At 39.0% G+C, this 21,499-nt stretch overlaps 1 protein-coding gene across 5 annotated transcripts in view; it reads right to left on the reverse strand.

Moving 5' to 3' along the window:
* The window catches only part of PSD3 (pleckstrin and Sec7 domain containing 3), a 526,477-nt gene that overhangs the window by 59,163 nt on the left and 445,815 nt on the right, over positions 1 to 21,499 (reverse strand). For all 5 annotated transcript variants that reach the window (XM_032287984.1, XM_032287985.1, XM_032287986.1 and 2 more), the window contains one exon: positions 2,310 to 2,380. In XM_032287984.1, the coding sequence (XP_032143875.1) occupies positions 2,310 to 2,380 (71 nt within the window). The remainder of the gene's footprint in view (positions 1 to 2,309; positions 2,381 to 21,499) is intronic.

Below are 21,499 nucleotides of genomic sequence, written 5' to 3' on the forward strand. Positions count from 1 at the left end.
AGGAGACATTGCAACTGATGCCACGTAAACTAAAAGGAATATATGAAACTATTATGAACAATTATACACCAACAAATTGGGAAACCTAGAAGAAATGGATAAATTATTAGAAACCTACAATCTGCCAAGACTAAATCATGGAGAGGTAGAAAATCTGAACGGATCTATAATAATAAGGGGATTGAATCTGTAATGAAAACTCTCCCAACAAAGGAAAGTTTAGGACCAGATAGCTTCACTCGTGAATTCCACCTAACGGTTAAAGAACTAATGCCAATCATTCTTAAACTCTTCCAAAAAATTGAAGAGGAGGGAACACTTCCAAACTCATTTCATGAGGCCAGCATGACTCTGACACCAAAAACCAGAAAACAGTACTACAAGAAAACTACTTGCCAATATCCATTATGAGCATAAGTGCAAAAACTCTAAACAAAATGCTGACAAACTGAATTCAACAGTACATTTAAAAGGATCACATACAATGATCAAGTGAGATTTATCTTTGGGATGTAAAGGTGGTTCAACATATGAAAATCAGTCAGAGTGATAAAACATATTAACAGATCAAAGGATAAAAATTACATGAACATCTCAATAGATGCAGGGAAGTGATGAAGCTCAATATCCTTTCATGATAAAAAACCCTCAAATGAGAAACAGTTTCAAATGATCTTATATGTATAAAACCTAAAGATTCCACTAAAACTATTAGAATAAACAAATTTAGCAAAGTTGCAGAACACAGAATCAACAATCAGTTGCATTTCTGTACACTAACAATGAACAATTTGAAAGGAAATTAGTAATACCATTTACAACAGCATCAAAAAGTATTAAAAAATACTTAAGAATAAATTTGACCAAGAAGGCAAAAGACAAATACACGGAAAACTGTAAAACACTGCTGAAAGAAATTAAAGAAGACACAAATAAATGAGAGACATGCCATGTTTGGGGATTCAAACTGACGTTATTAAAATGTCCATACTGCCCACAGAGACATACATATTCAATGAAATCCCTAAGAAAATCCCAGTGGAATTTTTTACAGGAATAGAAAAAAATTCTAAAATTTATATGGAATCACAAAAGACCCTGAATAAGTTATAGATAATACTGAAAAAGAAGAAGAAAGTGGTAGACCTCACATTCCTGATTTCAAAACATATTACCAAGCTACAGTCTCAAATCAATACAGTTCTGGCACAAAGATGGACACATACATAGACCAACAGAATGGAACACAGAGCTCAGATAAATTCAACACACATACGGGGTGAAGTGGAACCCTTTTGGACTGTTGTTCAGATATAAAATGGTACATCACTTTGGAAGACAGTATGGAGTTTCTTCAAAAAACTGAAAACAGAACCATACGACCCATTTCTGGGTATTTATCCACAAGAAATGAAATTAAGATCTTGAAGAAATATTTGCACACCATGCTTATCGAGGCATTATTCACAATAGCTAAAACGTGGAAAGAACCTATGTGTCCACTGAAGGATGAATAAAGGATATGTGGTACAGTAGGATGCATTCTAAAAGCCCCGGTGGATGCCTGAAATTTTGAATAGTACCGAACCCTATGTATAGATGACCCTCAAACTAAACAGGCTTGAACTGTACAGGTCCACTAATATGTAGACTGTTTTCCACAAATACTGCGTTTGTGGGGCATGAAACCCAAGTATACAGAGGCCAACTTTTCTTATATGTGGGTTCTACAGGGCTGACTGCAGGACTTGAGTATGTGGGGACTTTGGTATATAAGGAGGGTCCTGGAGCCAATCCCCTGCATGCACAGAGGAATGACTGTATACTATGCTTTATCTATACATATGTACCTAAGATAAAATTTAATTTATAAGTTACTCACAGTAATAGATTAACCACAATAACTAATAATAAAATACAACAACAATAAAAATATGTCACCATCACTGTCCTTTGGGACTATTACTAAGTAAAATAAGGGTTACGTGAACAAAAACACTGTGACAGTTGGATAGCTGATACCATAACAGAGATGTCTATTAAGTGACTAAAGGATGGCTAAGCCAGACAAAGGGATGATTGACATCTGTTCAGGATGGAGCAGAGTTGAGAAAGATTTCATTATGCTACTGAGAACAGCATGCAATTTAAAACTTAAAATTTATTTCTGGAATTCTCCATTTAATATTGTTTTTAACATCAGGAAACAAACTACAGAAAGTGAAATCACAGATAAGGGGACTACTGTATCTTGTTGAATTATTTCATCAAGTTTTGTGGGTTTTATTTTTTATCTGCTTTACTTTTACCTTTTGCAAGTAAAGAACTGTTCCCTTCAGTACAGCATAAAAGGTTTTCCATCCTCGTTTTCCTCTTGGAGCTAGAAAGGGGGAAAAAATGTAAAATTTTATTTGACATCAGCATTTTAGAAAAGAGAATCTAAATGATCAACATGGTGATAGTGTTTCAATATTCTGCCTTGCTACGAAAACTAACAACAATAAGAACGAAAATTTTCTGAGCCTTATGGTATGCCAAGCAGCATTCTAAATGTTTGCCATTTTCAATCTTATTTAATATTTACAATAATCCTACCAGGTTGGTATTATTTCTCTCTTCTTCTTACAAAACTGAAACATGGGGCAATAACCTGCTAATGGTCTGACAACTTGGAAGACTAGAAGCCTGAAAAGCCAGGTAGCATGGGTGACTACAGACTGGGTAAGCACAAGAGGCATATTGGAAACGCACAGCAATCCAAAAGAAAGCTGAAAACGCTTAAGTACCAGATCCTTAATAGCTTCTTTAAAAATTCTAGAAATCACAGTCTCAGAATATGAAAGGACCACTTTTGGCATTTCTCCCACACCCCTCTCAACCAGATGCAAGTTTAGTTATTATTCCTACTGCAACCTGTGCATATCTTTACTGAGGATCTTGCTGTAATGTACGATTTTTGTCCAAATGTCTCTTTCACTAGACTATGAATGACTTGATAGGAGGTAACCTTCATCCTTAGAATTCGCAGAACCTAGCGCAGTGCAAGGCAGACATTAAGCACAATCATACAATTCTCCAAGTTAATTAATTCTTTCAGAAGTCCTTATATTTCTTCTGTTTATATTTTTCTAAAGTATATTTTCTCTATTGACTTATATAAACTCTTACAAATTATCCTTAACCAAAAAGCAATAGATAGCAAAACAGTTTACAATTTAGTATCTTAATAGAATTAAAATCTGTAACTGGAAAATGTTATTGCTTGAACATTATTTTTCTAAGTATGTCTGCCAAAATAGATGAGGAGGGCCATTTACTCATGCTCTTTTATCAAACACTTGGCTGTCTGTAGCCTGTCTTTAACTTGGATCCCTGATTACATTAGGAAGTACATTATTCTTAACCAAATCCTTTAAATCTCTTTTGACTGAATGCTCAAGAATTCTTAGATTTGCAATTAGGTGAATAGCCACTTACAGAACACAGGCAATTCTGCCAACACCATACTGAGATATCCACCTGACAAGAAACGATCCAAAATATCCACCCTGCAGGTTCCAAGGGAAATAATAAATATCACCCCTTCTGTCTCCACTAGGAGAGGCTTAAAGGTGTACTAAAAATATATATAATCCTCGGCAAAAAGCATACCATTATTTCCTTTATAAAGCAAAGAAAAAAAGCAACTAATATAAACAAATAACCATATATCATATATATAATAAATATTCACTACCTTGTTCAACAGATGTCAAATTTTGTTAGTTCCCACATGAGCACCGTGCACACAGAAGGGACCAGGGCCGAAAGGGTTGCTGCAGAGCAGGACCCCAGGAGGCATGGTGTGCAGGAGGCACCTGACCAGAAAGCAGACCAGCTGGTTTCCAGTCCCTTCACAATCTCACCAGGTCTGAAACCTATCCTCCCACCCAAGAGCTCCTAGCAAGTCACTCTACTGTGCTGTACTTCATGTGTACTTTTGCTGCATTTTAAAATGTGGGTAATTCCTAGAACTTAAGGCAAAGCACTGGCTAATGCTGGCAGGGAACCTAGAGAAAATCTTCTGTTTTCAATAGAGGAGCCCTAGGTCCTGAAACATAAAGGCTTTCCTGAGCCCTAAAGCTAATTTATTGGCATCTTGACATCCCTTTAGTTAAAAAATCTACACATCTATTTTTCTCCTTTTGCAGTTGATCTATGAATCCACGTACACATTTACAAAATTTTAAACAGCTCTTTCTCATTTCTACACTAAGCCTACTAGAAACAGATACCAAAGAGCTCTCCAAGATAAATGTGATTTTAGAAGTCACTCATGAGTGACTAATACTAAGTCAGGTACTTAGTAAGTGACTTAATTATTAAGCAAAGTGAAAGTAACGTTGGAACTGGGTAACAATCAGACGTTGGAAAAGTGTGGAGGGCTTGGAAGAATATACTTAGTAACGTTAGTAACGGACTTACTTATCGTACTCACTTACTGCACTCACTCCTTTTCTATTTTCTATCTTTGGCCAGTTACAATTCAGTTATCTAACAGATGGATGAAACAACCTATAATCCTCCCAAAAAGATAACTAGGGAGCAAGTACTCACCAGTATTTAGCTGGTGTGTTATAAAAGCACTGCTCTAAGTGCTCTAACATGTATTAATCCATTTAACTCACACCACAATGCTAAGCTTAAAATATTGTTGATACTTCCATTTTACATGAGACAGATGGGTGCAAACAAGCAGAATTCAGGGAAAGAAGGGACCACTGTGCACTACAGTGGCCTGAGAATGCTCTCTAAAGCAGATGCAACTGCTCTGATTTTATAATCACACATACAGTGCCACTGCTGCCACCACACTCTCGGTGAGGCTCTTCATATGAAACACAATGAGCTGGATGCTAATAAATGACAAGTATTGCTCCTCATCATGAGGACTGTAGAAAGAGTTAAAAAGATTTCACAATACATGTGTTATTAAGTAGACAGAGCTCCACAAAGAGCTGTAACTTCACATAATGAACTTGATGAGAGGATGAGTGAAAAGATTACGGCCTGGAAACGTAACGTAGCAACTGAAAGGCTTTAACTACAGGGTTGTGGGGAATCAATAGGCTGACGTCCTTTAATATCCAGGTGTCTTCCGTGAGAGTGTTTACTCAATTTTATTAAAAGACACCATTTTACATGTGAGCTCATCTTTTCACTGCAGTTTTTACTATGCATACTTAAGGTCCAAAGATAATCAACTGCTTTCTTTCTCAAAAATACAAGAACCTTGTAGAGTTTTGATTACAATAATCTGCCTCTAACCTTACTTTGTTTTTAAATGCTACTGAAACAGACATCATTATTTCTTCTATAACATGCTACTGTTGGTTTAAATTTAATGTTTACTTTTATCTTTATTGATCACTTCTTTCTGTACTTCAGATTGTTTTTTGGAGGCCATTTTCAATTACTTCTTGAAGTCTATCCTTAGAAGTTCCTTTAGCAAGGATAGTCTTTTGGTGTCAATCTTCTGTTTTTATTTATATAATAAATGCCCTCATTTCATTAAAAATTCCAAGTAAAAATTGCTTTTTCTTATGAAGATATTATTTCACTATCTTTTGGCTAACACCATTGTTGCAATGTTGATAGTGTTTAGATCTGTGTGCCCACCAAATCTCACGTTCAACTGTAATCCCCAGTTTTGGAGGTGTGACCTGGTGGGAGGTAATTGGATCATGGGGGTGGTTTCTCACGAATGGTTTAGCACCATCCCCTTGGTGCTGTTGTCGTGACAGTGAGTGAGTGAGTGCTCATGAAATCTGGTTGTTTAAAAGTGTGTAGCACCTCCCCAACTTCTCTTGCCCCTTCTCTGGCCATTTGAAGTGCTATTCCCCCTTCACATTCAGCCATGACTGTAAGTTTCCTGGGGCCTTCACAGAAGCTGAACAGATGCCAACATCATGCTTCCTGTACAGCCTGCAGACCTGTGAGCCAATTAAACCTCTTTTTTTTTTAAAATAAATTACTCAGACTCAGGTTTTCTTCATAGCAGTGTGAGAATGGACTAATACAGAAAATTGGTACTGTAAATTGGGATACTGCTTACAAAGATACCTGAAAATGTGAAAGCAACTTTGGAACTCGATAACAATCAGAGGTTGGAAGAGTGTAGAGGGCTTAGAAAAATATAGGAAGATGAGTCAAAGTTTGGAACTTCCTACAGACTGGCTGAATGGTTATGACCAAAATGCTGGCAGTGATATGGACAGCCAAGGCAAAGCTAACAAGGTCTCAGACGGAAATGAGGAACTTATTGGGAACTGGAGTACAGGTCACTTTTGTTATGCCTTAGCAAAGAACATGGCTTGCATTACGCCCTTGGCCTAGGGACCTGTGTAATTTTGAATTTGAGAGTGATGATTTAGGGTATCTGGCAGAAAAAAATTCTAAGCAGGAAAAGTACTCAAGATATGGTCTGGCTGTTTCTAATATCCTATGCTTATATGTGTGAGCAAATAAATGACCTAAAACTGGAACTTAAATTTAAAAGAGAAGCAAGGCATAAGTGTTTGGAAAATTTGCAGCTTATCCATGTGGTGGAAGAGAAAGGCCTATTTTCAGAAGAGGAATTCAAGCAGGTTACAGAAAACTGCATAAATTAATAAGGAGCCAAGTGCTACTAGCCAAGACAATGGGGACACGGCCTTGAAGGCATTTCAGAGACCTTCACAGAAGCCCCATTTGAGGTCTAGGAGGGAAGAATGGTTTCCTGAGCCAAAGCTAGGGCATGGCTGCTCTGTGAAGCCTCAGGACACTGCTCCTTGCATCCCAGCCTCTCCAGGTTTAGCCATGGCTCAAAGGGGCCTGGGTATAGCTTGGGCTACTGCTTCAGAGCATGCTGGTCATAAACCTTGGTGGCTTCCATGTGGTTTTAAGCCTGTGACTAAACAGAGGGCAAGAACTGAGGCCTGGGAGTATCTGCCAAAATTTCACAGGATAAATGAAAAAGCCTGGATGTACAGGCAGAAGCCTGCTTCAGTGGTGGAGCCCTCATGGAGAATCTCTACTAGGGCAGTGTGGATGGCAAATGCAGGGTTGAAGCCCCCATATATGGGGTGCTACCTAGTGAAGCTGTGAGAAAAGAGCCACCATCTTCCAGACTCTAGAATGGTAGAGCCACTGACAGCTTGCACCATCGCCTGGAAAAGTTGTAGGCACTCAACTGCATCCTGTGAGAACAGCTACAGGGGCTGAACCACACAAAGCCACAGAGGCAGAGCTGCCCAAGGCTGTGGGAGCCCATCCCTCATACCAGTCGGTCCAGGATGTGAGAAACAGAGCCAAAGGAAATTTTTTTTGGAGATTTAAAATTTAGTGACTGGCCTTCTGGGTTTCAGACTTGTGTGGGGCCTGTAGTCCCTTTCTTTTGGCCCATATACCTTCTGCAATGGAAATATTTACAGTACCTAATGCCTGTACTTCCACTGTATCTCGGGAATAACTAACTTGTTTTTGATTTTACAGGTTCATAGGTGGAAGGGACTAGCCTTGTCTCAGATGATACTTTGAACTTGGGACTTCTGAGTTAATGCTGGAATGAGTAAAAACTTTGGGGACTGTTGGAAGGCATTATTGTATTTTGAAATGTGAGAAGGACATGAGATTTGGGAGGGGCACAGGATGGAATGATATGGCTTCTCTTGCTCCTCTGGCCATGTGAAGCAGTGCTCTCCCTTTACTTTTCACCATAATTGTAAGTTTCCTGAGACCTTCCCAGAAGCTGAGCAGATGCCAGCATCATGCTTCCTGAACAGCCTGTGGATCTGAGCCAATGAAACTACTTTATAAATTACCCAGTCTCAGGTATTTCTTTAGGCCAATGTGAGAATGGACTAATACAGATTTCTACCCTGGGTCTAAATGTTATACCTAAGAAATTTTTTTTTTAAAATTTATACAGACTGGTGTTCTTTGAGCTTCCTGTGACCTTATATCTTTGAATATTATCTCTCCTCTACTGTCACCATGATATTGTAACCTAACACTCCATTCTAACTTCTCACTTCATTCCACTTGTGACTTATCCACTCTTTGATATTCTCCATCTCTTTGTACTCCTGTGCTAAATGCTGCGTAATTTTATCTCCGGTACTGGTAGGCCACCCAGATCCAAAAATGCCCTGAAGGCTTAGCAGTCCCAGGGTTAGCCACCTCCCCACATTTGTACTCATGCTTTATTCTTGGCCTAACAGGATTTCCCTTTCCTTGTTACAGCTTTATCCATTCAGATAAAAGTTATTTAAAAATATTTTATCTATCATTTTTAGATGTTTTATAATGGGAGAGTTTCAGAATCTGCAGGCCATCACGTTGTAAAAATAGATTCTCTATTGCATTTTTCTGTCCTTTTTTTTTTAAAAAGGGAAGAATTTATTCACAAACTTTGTTATCTAGCAAGAATTCATTTGGAATAGGATACCGGAGGTATTGTAGGGTGAGAACAAAGAGAGAAACTGGAACAAGGGGAACCAGTAAGGAGGTTATTACAACAGGTGAGATAAAAGAAAAAGGCCAGAGCACGGATAGACGCATACGATAAATTAAGATAAAATGGAAGGAAAGGGGAAAGGCATTAATATTAACTGAGCACCTACACTGAAGCACTCTGGGTGTTGGGCTAGTATTATACATATACGTTCTATGTGTTCCAAACAATCTTTTCAGGTAGGAATTTTTGTCTCTATTTATATTTTATGTCCCCATTATTAAATATATTTGCAATTCTGAAAGGTATAGTTTGCTGCCAAGAAAGATATCCATCTAAGGATTTCAAAGCTACTGTACAGGGCAATTAAGGAAACAGTTCTAAGGATACACTAAGAAGGAGAAAATATCCAATGGTCATGCCACTGTACTCCACCCTGGGTGACAAAGTGAGACCCTGTCTCAAAAAAATAAATGATTTAAGAGTTGATTCAACAGTGATGTTGAATTATGGGGGAAAAGTACCATCGCAGTCAGACTGAAGGGACATCCACAGTAAATGGTCTGTACCAGTACACAGTCTCTGAGTATTAGCTATGGCTTGGGGGCTGCTTCCTGACCATTACTGGTGAAAATAAGTAATGAATAAAACCACCAAGATGCTGTGATTGTTATACTGAGTCACACTCACATAAATGAGAAAATTCTTTGCAGTGGTCCGTTCTGCTACTCCTGTGAGGTGGGCCCTGAAGGCAGGAAGATAGATGATGAGATGAGAGGGAAATATAACCAGGTACTTTCTCTCATCTCACTCAACTCTAAGACCTTCAAAGGTATCCCTGCTCATGACTGCAGATCTCAGAAAAGAAGCACAGTCTCTGTGTCTGCCCTCTCAGGTGCTCCCAGCTCAACCTCTCTGCAGAATAATTATTTAATACCAGTAATAATTATAGTTGTAGTTATAGCACAACAAATGACAGCTGAACACATACTGTTTTAAGCACTGCTCCATGATTTGACCTGTATAAACAAAATCCCAGAAGTCTATGAGGGAGCCACGGTTATAACTGCCGTCTTGCAGATGTGGAATCCATGACCACCTTCCCCCCACCTCCTACGAACTGGCAGCACTTGTTTCCCTACAGCACTGGGCACTTTCACTGTGGTTTCCATATGGGGAAAGGCCACCTAAACCAGATTCAGGAGGCAATGTCTTGGATAAATCTGGGATACAGCAGTGAAATTAAAATTAGTTGAGAGCTGAGGCTGGGCACATTGACACATGCCTGTAATCCCAGCACTTGGAGGCAAAGGCAGGAGGACTGACTGAGGAGAGGACTTTGAGATCAGCCTGGGCAACATAACAATACCCTGTTGCTACCAAAAAAAAAAAAGCCAGGTGTATTTGTACATTCTTACACTGCTAATAATAACATAACCATGATTAGGTAATTTATGAAGGGAAGAGGTTTAATTGACTCACAGTTCAAAATGGCTGGGGAGGCCTCAGGAAAAGCACAATCATGGCAGAAGGGGAAAGAGATATGCCCTTCACATGGCAGCAACAAGCATAAGTGCTGAGCAAAAAGCAGAAAAGCCCCTTATAAAACCACCAGCTCTTATGAGAACTAACTCACTATCACGAGAACAGCATAAAGGTAACTGTCCTCATGATTCAATTACCCCCCACCAGGTGGAACTACAATTCAAGATGAGATTTGGGTAGGGAAACAGTCAAACCATGTCACTGATATAGGCTGGTGCATGCCTATATTCTTAGCTACTTGAGTGGCTGAAGTGGGAGGATTGTTTCAGCCCAGGAGGTCGAGGCTGCAGTGAGCCATGACTGTGCCCCTGGACTCCATCTTGGGTGACAAAGTGAAACCCTCTCTCAAAAAAAAAATTATTTAAGAGTTGATTCAGCAGCAATGTTGAGCTATTGAGAAACGCACTGTCCCAGTCAGATTGACGAGATATCAACAACAAACAGTCTGTACCAGGACACAGTCTCTGAGTATCAGCTCTGGCTTGGGGGCTGCTTCCTGACCAGTTTGAGTGAAAATAAGTAATGAATAAAACCAACAAGCTGCTGTGATTGTTATTCTGAGTCACACATACACACGAGGACCAATTTCTGCAAAAGAAAAAAAATCCTCCAAAGGTGGATGATATTGGACCCATGACTGAATCTTCAATATTACAAATCAGTTATTATTTTCTCATTTTTATTATACATTTGAAGAAATCTATGTGAAAATAAAATACAGTGAATAATATTTTGGTTTCAGTTATTACCATAAATTTTTGTAAAATAGTAAAATGCTTAATGGGGAATGAAAGGACAGTGTCACCCCTCTTGCATAAAGAGGAAGGTATAAAATATTTCTAAACAATAAAATATTCAGTAAAGATTAATAATGGATTTATGATGGAAAGGTTTTTTTTTTAATTCACCAAAAGGTACAAGCTTCATGCAGAAGCTCATATTTGCATGCTATACTCTCTAACTTTTCTTCTCAACTGAACTGGAAATGGATTGTGTTTAACATTTTACAGTTTCAATTTTCTATTTTATTCAAATTGCAGAATATTTGTTCCTACATCAAAATCTTGTCCTCTTTTTGACCACTAATGTCTCTGGGTTCCTTGATCATCTACTTTTTTTTCCCTTTTCTGCATGTTTAATATCAGAAAGTCATAATATGCATAGAAAGACAGGGGATGCACATTGCCAATTTTTTCATTTAATACATTAATCTTTATTTCCTCTCTCTCATCTTGAAAACATTCTCCTATTGTTTCATGTAAAATGACAAAAATACCATCTTATTCCCTTCAGAGTAGAGAGAGAAAGTTAGCCATATCCATTTTAAGGAGAAGTAAATTCTTTCTCAGGGCCTGATGAAGAGTATTGGAATGAAGGCCAACAGTATAAATCCTGCCAGGCCAAGAAACAAGTATGTGGGGGATGAAGTACTTCTAATGCAAAATATCTTGAATTTCCTTATGTTAATGGAGAAAGATATTCACAATATAAAGCAATCACAATGATGGCATTCCAAAACAAATATAGCATTTTGCTGAACTTGAAAACAAAGGTATACTCAGCAGAAGTTCTATAAGTAAGACATCATTAATAATAGCTGTAAAAAGCACAAGGCATTTTTAAGACTGTTCTGTTTTCCTAGTGATAGAACTAAAAAACTTCAGCTTTAAAACAAAATTCTGGCTGGGGGCGGTGGCTCACACCTTAAATCCCAGCACTTTGGGAGGCTGAGGCACGCGGATCACCTGAGGTCAGGAGTTCCAGACTAGCCTGACTAACATGGATAAACCCCATCTCTACTAAAAATACAAAATTAGCCGGCTGTGGTGGCACATGCCTGTAATCCCAACTACGTGGGAGGCTGAGGCAGGAGAATTGCTTAAACCTGGGAGGTGAAGGTTGCAGTGAGCTGAGATTTCGCCATTGCATTCCAGCCTGGGCAACAAAAGCAAAACTCCATCTGGAAAAAAAAAATCCTTAAGGTATCTATCCTAAAGCACGAAGAAATAAGCTATGCTGGTAAGAAGGTAGTTCTGAAGTTTTAACCATTGACACAGGTGAAGATATAACTCACGCAGGGAGGAGTCTGCTTTCTACAACTGATGTGCAAAGGACTTATATAAGTTCATAGATGACAGACTCATAGATGATTAAGTGAAGTTAAAGGTATTCCTTGTATATCAACCTCTAACTTTCTTTTACAAAATATCCTTAGGCATCATAAGACATTCTATTAAATCTCAATTAATAGAGCAGCTCAGGCACTTTCAGATTACTGCTTGAAGCAATCAAGTCCAAGGTGAGCACAGGAAAAGTTACCGCTGGGCTATGAGTCACACAGTATTAAGCAAGTGATAGTATTAATTATCCCTGGGTTTATAACAGAGTGGTAGAAATAAAATAGTACTATTACTACTATGTACTCCTAAATCACTTATCTTTGAAACACTTAAGGCAATTTACACATTACAAAAAACAATCAGTTAATTATTACAGTCTTTCTCTTTTATATAGGGATGCTTTTTCAACTAGGGCAGACTTATAGAACTGTTAAAGCAAGCTAAATATGGCCTGAGAAGGACTCTGTACTTCTATATTTGAGTCCTTGTGGACAAAGTGCAACCTAACCTAAGACGAGACTGAAATACTAACTTAGGAGTAAGCACCTGTAACAAGATCTGAGTCTTGGCCAATCCCAGTGGCCATACTTCACCCACTCATACACTGCTGAGTGTTCAAACCATGTTCAAATAAAACAAACGCTGAGTGGTAATCAACTCAGTTGTTTCTGTACCTCATTTCTGATTTCTGCATATCACTTCCCTTTTTTTGTCTATGAATTTGTTCTGACCATGAAGCATCCCTGGAGTCTCTCTGAATCTGCTGTGGAGGCTATCTAATTCATGAATTGCTCACTTAAACTCCTTAAATTTTTTTTTTTTTTTTCTGAGATGGAGTCTTGCACTGTCGCCCAGGCTGGAGTGCAGTGGTGCGATCTTGGCTCACTGCAATTTCTGCCTCCTGGGTGCAAGCAATTCTCCTGCCTCAGCCTCCCAAGTATCTGGGACTATAGGCATGCACCACCATACCCAGCTAATTCTTTTGTATTTTTAGTAGGGATGGGGTTTCACCACATTGGCCAGGATGGTCTTGATCTCCTGACCTCGTGATCCACCCGTGTTAGTTTTCCAAAGTGCTGGGATTACAGGCATGAGTCACCAGGCCTGGACAATTCCTTTAAATTTGTCTAGAAGCTTCTCTTTTAACAGAACCTACACCTATTGCTTTCCCCAGAAAATTATTTCCTTTTTTCATTTAATAGGAATCGATGTATATTTTGACAGAGGATAGAAAATGAAAACAAAGAGAGAATTGGAAGAATATCCAAAATGTCCCCTAGTGGGGTGATGTTCATTCTGGGTATGGCTCTATTCCTTTAAGAGGTCTGAAGACTTTCACCCTAAAATGGTCTTTCTGAAATGGCAGAAAGTATCTTAAACTGGGAGCTAGGCAATTCAGTTTTATTCACACCATGATGCCCACTATTTCTCTGCTTTTGGACAAGTCATCTAAACATCTCTGGTTAAAAATCTATACAATGAATCTACTACAATGTATCGTAATTACTTCATAATGTTGTTGAGTGATTCTAGGCACAAAAGATTATTAGAATACATACCCTACCCCTAAAGAATTTACATATACAGGCAGTAACATTAACAATGAAAGTTAATTTAACACAATAAACTGTATAAACTAAAAAATAGCGTGGCACTAACCTAAGACAATCACAGTGGGGATTCCAGGAGGTGAAACGAGGAAGAAGTCATTAATTCTGCTTATGGATAGGATTTAGAGGTTGGAGAACACTTTAAATGAGGGTGTAGTTTAATGTAGGACTTTGAAAAAAAAACCACAATAGGTTTTCCTTTTAATCTTCACTTTTTGTACAGTATGTTAGCATGAAGACATGGAATCAAAATGTAGATCCCAATTTTGAAAGTCTCATAACATTGTAAATTACCATAATCCTTTAGCAAGATAACCCAAGGACAACAGTCATCACCATGATTTTTTATTTTTTAAGAGGATACATTTTAGAGCCAGAGAACCTGGTTTGTGATTCAGGCTTCACCTGAGTGACCTTGGGCAAGTCACTTAGCCAGTTCTATGCTTTACTTTATTCCTGTATAAAACAGAGTTTTTTTGAGACTTAGCTGAGTTAAAATACACAAGTCCTTTGGATTTTTTTTTTTTTAATTAAAGAAACTGTCTGCTAAAGTAAATGCATCAATTTCTCATGCTAAAACACCAAGAAAAAAATTTTCCCCACTTCTGTGAAAATCAGTAATTTAAATCTAAGTGGATGGAACTTTAACATATTAGAGCTGGAACTTTAAAATATTAGATTATGGGACCTGGATCATGTTAACAGGCAGCTATAACCTAGGAAGCTGTAAGCTTTGCTTCTCTGATTATTTGTCTGATTACAGATTAGCCTTTTTCCTTATCTACATTGTTTTGTAAAATGTTGTAAATGACTAAAAGGCACCAGGGGAGACCCCTTCTTGCTTAACTGTTGATCTTCATTATAGATTAATTTCCCTCTTAGCTTTCTCACACAAAGACTTCATGACTATCACATTGTCTAAGGTGGAATGTTAAATGAACTCTTAAACTGGGAAGGAAATGAAAACAAGCTGTAAAGAAGAAAACAAGCTGTACAGAAAAGAAACATAACTAAATTATTATAACTCATAAAGTAGCCTTATATAAAAAATGTTATAATCCTACTAAATTTCTTTGTTTTCTGCCTATAGGTAAGGAAGACTTTAACTTTTTACTTCAGAGCACTGGCCTCATTTCTCTGGAGTCCATGTTTCCCAGATTCTTGCTTGAATAAACTCTTTAAAACTGGATTCTGATGCTTTCAATTACTTCAGGTTGATGTTTCATTCATGTATTCAGAATTTTTTTTGTTAGTCATTGTTTCAGAACACACTGCCGTTAACACTGCTGACACATTTTTAACAGAAAGGGAGTACTTAGCACATACCACCCTTAACTGGGAGGAGAGCTAAGTGTGACACATTCAGTAATATTAATATATTATTGTTTTCATTTTGTCCCAAGCCCTGTATTGACATTGGAGATATCAAACATGAAGCAAACAATAAAAGTAGATAATAGGAGAAGAGACAAAAGCTGTTGGAGACCTTTTTACTCAATTGATAGCCACAAAGTTATTCAAATCTAACTTAAAAATCAGTAAGTATCTTTCCCCACTTGGCTAGGAAATGGTTTCACTGGCAGCCATTACGAGAAGTGCAGGAAGAATTTACATGGCTTGTGCTGTGGTTGGGAAAGAGGTCAGAACACAACAAGAGCATGCATCATTAGCTTAGGGTTACCAGGACAGCATGTGGGAAGCAGCAAATCCCAAAATGACTCTCACTGCATCATTTTTTTTCAGGATAAACAAACACCAGTGATACAGACAGGAGGCAGTCAAGGACCCTGCGACCCCAACCCCTGATGAAATTCCGCCTTCAAGCCTAAAACAGCACGAAGGATGAAAAACTGGACTGTCGGTCCAGGATGAAACCCTTTCCCCCACCCCACTGATTCTTTCTCAATAATGTCCACCTGCACGTTGGGAGGAGGGGGTGGGGCCTTGGGAGGTTCGCGCTGTTTGCAGTGGGTAGGAGCCTAACCTCTCCTGTTACTGTGTGGTAAGGTGGGATTTAATCAGTGAGATGGAAAGACTGTTAGCAGGACTCTATCTCACTTTGCTGAGTTGTATTTCCTTTTTCCTTTTTGCCCGATAAATTCCACTCCTCACCCTTTAATGTGTCCCTGAGCCTAATCTTTCCTGGTCATGTGACAAGGACCTGTTTTTTTTCCTGCAACACTAGAGTCACAGAAATATTTTTTGGATCTTGATTAATTATACCTCACATTATTCCTCTCCCAGATACCATGACTTGGCCCCTTTCACTTATGTTAGATTTTTGCTCAAATGTTATCTGTAAATATACAAACTGGCATCACTATAGTTCAGTTTCTAAAGCAGAAGCCATTCTCAGGACTGCCTGCACCACTGGTTACCTTGCAAAATAACGCTGTATCTTGCCTTGAATATTTGAAGTGCACCTACACCACAACCACAATATCCTGAAAAACAACTGAACTTCGCCAGTGCTGCTACTCCTAAACAACAATAAATAAACTATGGACTTGTGCTAAGCTGGCTGCCTCTACCAATGATAATTCTTTCTGAACAATTTATGTAATTACCTTTAGCTTCATTTGAAAAACACTCACTTGCTTTGGAACACAATGTGGCTTCTAGCCACATCTGTGTCTCCTGAACTGTAATTCCTAAGAGCCCAATAAGTCTTGTCTTACTGCATCTCAGTCTGGTTTGTCGTTTCTTCTTGGTTGACATCCCACATTCAGGGGTTTCCTCTAATCACTCTCTGCAACATAGCACCTGCACACTTCCTTCAGTATTTCCTAACCTTGACTTTATTTTTCTTTGGGTCATTTAACACTTGTATGAATTATCATATAGTTTTTATTCAGCTTCCCCAGCATTAGAATGAAATATTGAAGGCAAGTACTTTGGTTTGTTGCTGTGTCTACAGAGCAGATTAACCACTTCTCCCCCCCAAAATCAGATGTCCTAAACATCATATGGCCTGATTCAATCAATACTATAGGGAGTATTTTTTTAAAAGTACTTAATCTTTTAGGTAAAACTCAGGCTGCTTAAAGAGAAAAGAGGTAGAATAAAATTTTGGTAGATTATTCCAATAAGACATTGAATATGGGAATAAGATATAAGTAAACATCTAGACTCGAAAGGAACAAATAAGGCTCAATAAGTTACTGTGGGTTTTCACAGACTAATTAAAGAATGAAGATTTGTGATAAGTGACTTCAAAATTCTAGTAAATAAATGACATTTCATAATTTTTTTTTTCTTTTGAGACAGGATCTTTCTCTGTCAACCAGGCTGGAGTGCGTGGGACGATCACTGCTCACTGTAGCCTTCAAATGTTGGGCTTAAGCAATGCTCCCACCTCAGCCTCCCGAGTAGCTGGGACTACAGGTATGCACCATCATGCCTGGCTCATTTTTTTTTTTTTTTGGTTTTCATAGAAACAGGGTCTTGCTATGTTGCCCAGGCTGGTCTCGAACTGCTGGGCTCAGGCCATTCTCCTGCCTCAGCCTCCCAGTGTTGAGATTAAGGGGTGAACTACTGCACAGGCCTCATAATTCTTATAAATTATATCTGACTAAAGAAATATGCTGGAGAACTTGCTGTTTTTAATTATCACTTCTAAAAGCTGGGCATAAGAAAAAGTTCCTGAAATTCAATAAATTCATTTATGTGAAAGGTGTGAACACTGATCAATAAAATCAAGCATACTATAATTTTTTTTCATAATATCTAGAGCAATTTGTAGACCTCGTTATAAAACTTCTAAGAGCCAAGTCTTAAAATAAATGTAAGGTTAAATCACTGTAGTCCAGCAGAGAAGGGCAGGTAACTGCTGAATCAGACAAGTGGGCTTATCAAGCAACACCAAATCGGGTTTCCTCAACTTCAGAAGCACCACAGATGCCAGGGAAGAACAGAGCCCAAGACCCGGCTGAGCATGCATTTCTACAACTAGCAATTCAAATAAGCTATTGTAATTGTAAAACAGCCCCAAGGCCCACTGGCAACTTTAAAATGCCTCTGGGCAAACGTAGCTGAAGGTCAATAAAAAAATTCAGAGTGGCTGATGAACAGCCTCCAGACAGAATCTGCTCTCCAACGAGTATGACAGCAACCTGATTTGCTTTTCCCCAACCTAGGAGCTCCAAAAGTGACTTCATGCTCTTCTTTCTGATATGTGTTCTTGGTCCTCAATACAGGGCAAGGGCTCTGGCTTACTACTCACATGCAGGAGCCAGAAAACAGTCTTCATGCTATTCCATGAGGACCTCTTAGCTTTTCCCAACTCAGACCACGTTTCTTCCATTTATCAGATGTCCAGTGCGCTCAAGTGCTCTCCAACGAAGAAAACCAAAATACACGAACCTACATTTCTTTGACATATTTTAGGATGGCCCTTCAGAGGGCCTGCAAACAGAAGTCGCTCTGCAAAGCTATCTTTGGTGGGGGAGATTTGCATCTGCAGAGAGAATCTGTATTGATGCAGCCAAGGCATTCTGTGAGGCCTTCCCTGTCTGGATCTGGGAAAGATTAATTGAGGGTATGTTATATTTAAGGGTCTGAAAGAAACATTTACCATATATTCTCCCTTTCTCCTCTTGCCTAGGCTTTACTACCTACTTGTGAGGTTTCATTTACACAACAGGAACACCTCTGCTAGCCAGGCTTCGTCCTCCTCTCTTATCATAATCTGTTTTGATCTAAATCCCCATTCCTTCTGTAACTTCAATTATAAGGTAAAAGCTTCTGTACTCCATTGAGAGTTGTGTAATCAATCTATGATTTTCTCTTGTGTGCTTGTTAATAAATATGTATACCTTTTCTCCAATTAATCTGCCTTTGATGAGATGATTTTTCAGACAACGTTCAGAGGGCGATGGGGAAGTTTTTTCCTGGATGGCCCCATATATAACCTTCTAATCATTTTACTATATACACAGATGCTAAACAAACTGAGATATACTTGTTGATTTTCAACTTTTCTACTGGCCATGAATTGTTGCTCACATCTGTAATCCCCGCACTTTGGGAGTCCGAGGTGGGTGGATCACCTGAGGTCAGGAGTTTGAGACCAGCCTGACCAATATGGTGAAACCCCATGTCTACTAAAAATACAAAAATTATCTGGGCATCGTGACGTAATTCCAGCTACTCGGGAGGCTGAGGCAGGAAAATCGCTTGAACCCAGGAGGTGGAGGTTGCAGTGAGCTGAGATCGTACCATAGCACTCCAGCCAGGGCAACAAGAGTGAAACTCTGTCTCAAAAAACAAACAAACCAAAAAAACTTTTCTATTTATATATCATATGTTGTAAGCCCATAATAAAATTCTAAGCCTCCTACTACCTGAATGAACCCTACTCTTTGCAAAGGAGATTCCAAAGGAACTTCAAAAGCCAGTTTAGGCCGTGATAGAAAAGGGGTGTCAGACATGCCTCATTGTGCCCTTTCCCTTTGGAGTTTACGTACAACTGACCAGCACTAACATTAAAATGGAGATCCTGAGACTGACAAAACAGATTAGCAGCAACAAGATACAAAATTTCAAACTGACTCTAGTATAGCATCACATGTTGGATAGCAGGCCCTAAAGGAAGTCAAAGTATTTTACCCCAAAATGCATTTTCTTTGACATATTCTGAAATGGCTCTACAAAGCTATCCCTAGTGGGGGAAAATCAGCATTTTTTACAGAATCTCCTTCCCTTGTTCAATCTTTTCTGGAGAGTCTGACATCCTTGAAGTTCCAATAAGAGACATTTGTCATATATTGTCTCTGAAGTCTATTATTTAGAGACTTCATCTACATAACAAGAACCTTGGCTTGCACCCCACTGTTGGGAAAAGCTGCAAAGGAGAAAGAACTTACAGAGTGCCTACATAAATTGATTATGAGTAACATATAAACATGGAACAACAAACTGCAGAAGACTGAAGGAGGCCTCTGAGGAGGAAGGCCTCTTCATGCCCCATGTTCTGGTGCAGGGTGACCTAGGATCTCTTACCATAAACATTGCGCTAAAGGACTAAAACCCCTTCGTAGCACTATGATGTAGCCAGACTTGTAGGCTCCTTGTAAGGCCCACGTTCCATCAGCTGTACATAGATAATAAGCTAAAGATAACCACATGTTCTTGTTTTGTGAAACTCCCAAACCACCACTGTTATCAATCCTTAGGATGACACACCAGTTCCTGCTCTATGATTCACTTCTGGCTCACTGATTCATTCCACGATCACTCTACCCCTACCTTATAGATCAAAGTGATTGCAATCAATAAATCAATAAATAATATAGATGATCAGAGCTCGGGGCCTTCACTGTTTCCTCCAGAGTAATAAAGTGATGGCCCACTGGTCCCACTTTTAATCTTTTTCTCAGTCCTTTGTTACCACCGAACGCGGGGTATCCACGGGTGATGTAGGGCTGGCTACCTACATTCTGGTGCCCAATGTGGGGCTCATGGATCCCTACATTCTGGTGCACCAACGTGTGGGGCTCATGGATTCTCTATACCCCACCACCTGCTCAACTTAACTCAAATATTTATTTATGCTGACTATAACTCTTCAGGTAAAGCTTAACTCTTTCAACCAATTGCCAATCAGGAAATTTTCAATCCATCTATGACCTGGAAGCCGCCGCTTCTAGACGTCCCACCTTTCCAGGCTGAATCGATGTCTGCCTTATATGTGTTGATTTATGTCTTCGCCTGTACCTTTGGTCTCCCAAAAATGTATACAGGCCATAACCCATCCACCTTGGATACATGTTCTCAGGTCATCCTGAGGCTACGTCATGGGCCATAGTCACTTGTATTTGACTCAGAGTAAGCCTCTTCAATTATTTTACAGAGTTTGGCTTTTGTTTGTCAACAATACCATTTTTGTCAACAATATCAATTTAAAAAGTGACTGAAATGATGAAAGTGTATTGCTGTATATTTTACTTATTAAATATTTTATTGGTAATTAAACTGTTTCTAAAATGATGTTATTTTTCTGTGTACCAGGCGGCGTGCTACACACCCTAACAGGTGTTAGCTACATTTGATTGCTCTCACCTGAAAGTTTTTGCTTTTTTTGTCTTCTGATGGAATATTATTTGCTTTTCTTTTTGTGAGACGGAGTCCTGCTGTTGCCCAGGCTGGAGTACAGTGGTGCAATCATGGCTCACTGCAGAATTAACCTCCTGGCCTCAAGCAATCCTTCCCTCTCAGCCCTCGGATTAGCTGGGTGTAGGGGCGTATGCTACCAGGTCAGGCTTTTTGTTCTTTTATTTTGTAGAGACGGGGTCCTACTATGTTGCTGAGGCTGTGGTGGAATACACTTATCCATGACCTTTGCGTCCAAAGATTTTAGGAACCTTCCTTTTGTACTTCAGTTCTTAGCTGAGTAACAACTAATAAGCCACATCCTTTATCTCTGCTCCTCACCAAGAGTATTACTGGCATACTACTTGACCTCAAAGTGTTTTTTAAAAAATAAATCAATGACCTTTCTTGTTTCAAAGCTCAAATTCTTAAGTCAGTACTATCTAGTGTAAACAAACAGACAAAAAATCCTAAACCTTCCAACCAAGTGAATGAACCCCCCTCTTGGCCAAAAGAAGCCTAAACAACTGAATTCCTGCCATGATGGGAGGTGAGGTCAGATGTACCTCCTTACATTCACTTCCTTTTTAAGCTCAGGCCCTACTATCCAGCATTAAGGTTACAATAGAGATCCTGAGACTGATCAAAACAGACTGGGTGTG

The sequence above is a fragment of the Sapajus apella genome, unplaced genomic scaffold (assembly GCF_009761245.1).
Source record: "Sapajus apella isolate SASKATOON/1434 unplaced genomic scaffold, GSC_monkey_1.0 scaffold21, whole genome shotgun sequence".
Lineage (NCBI taxonomy): Eukaryota > Metazoa > Chordata > Mammalia > Primates > Cebidae > Sapajus > Sapajus apella.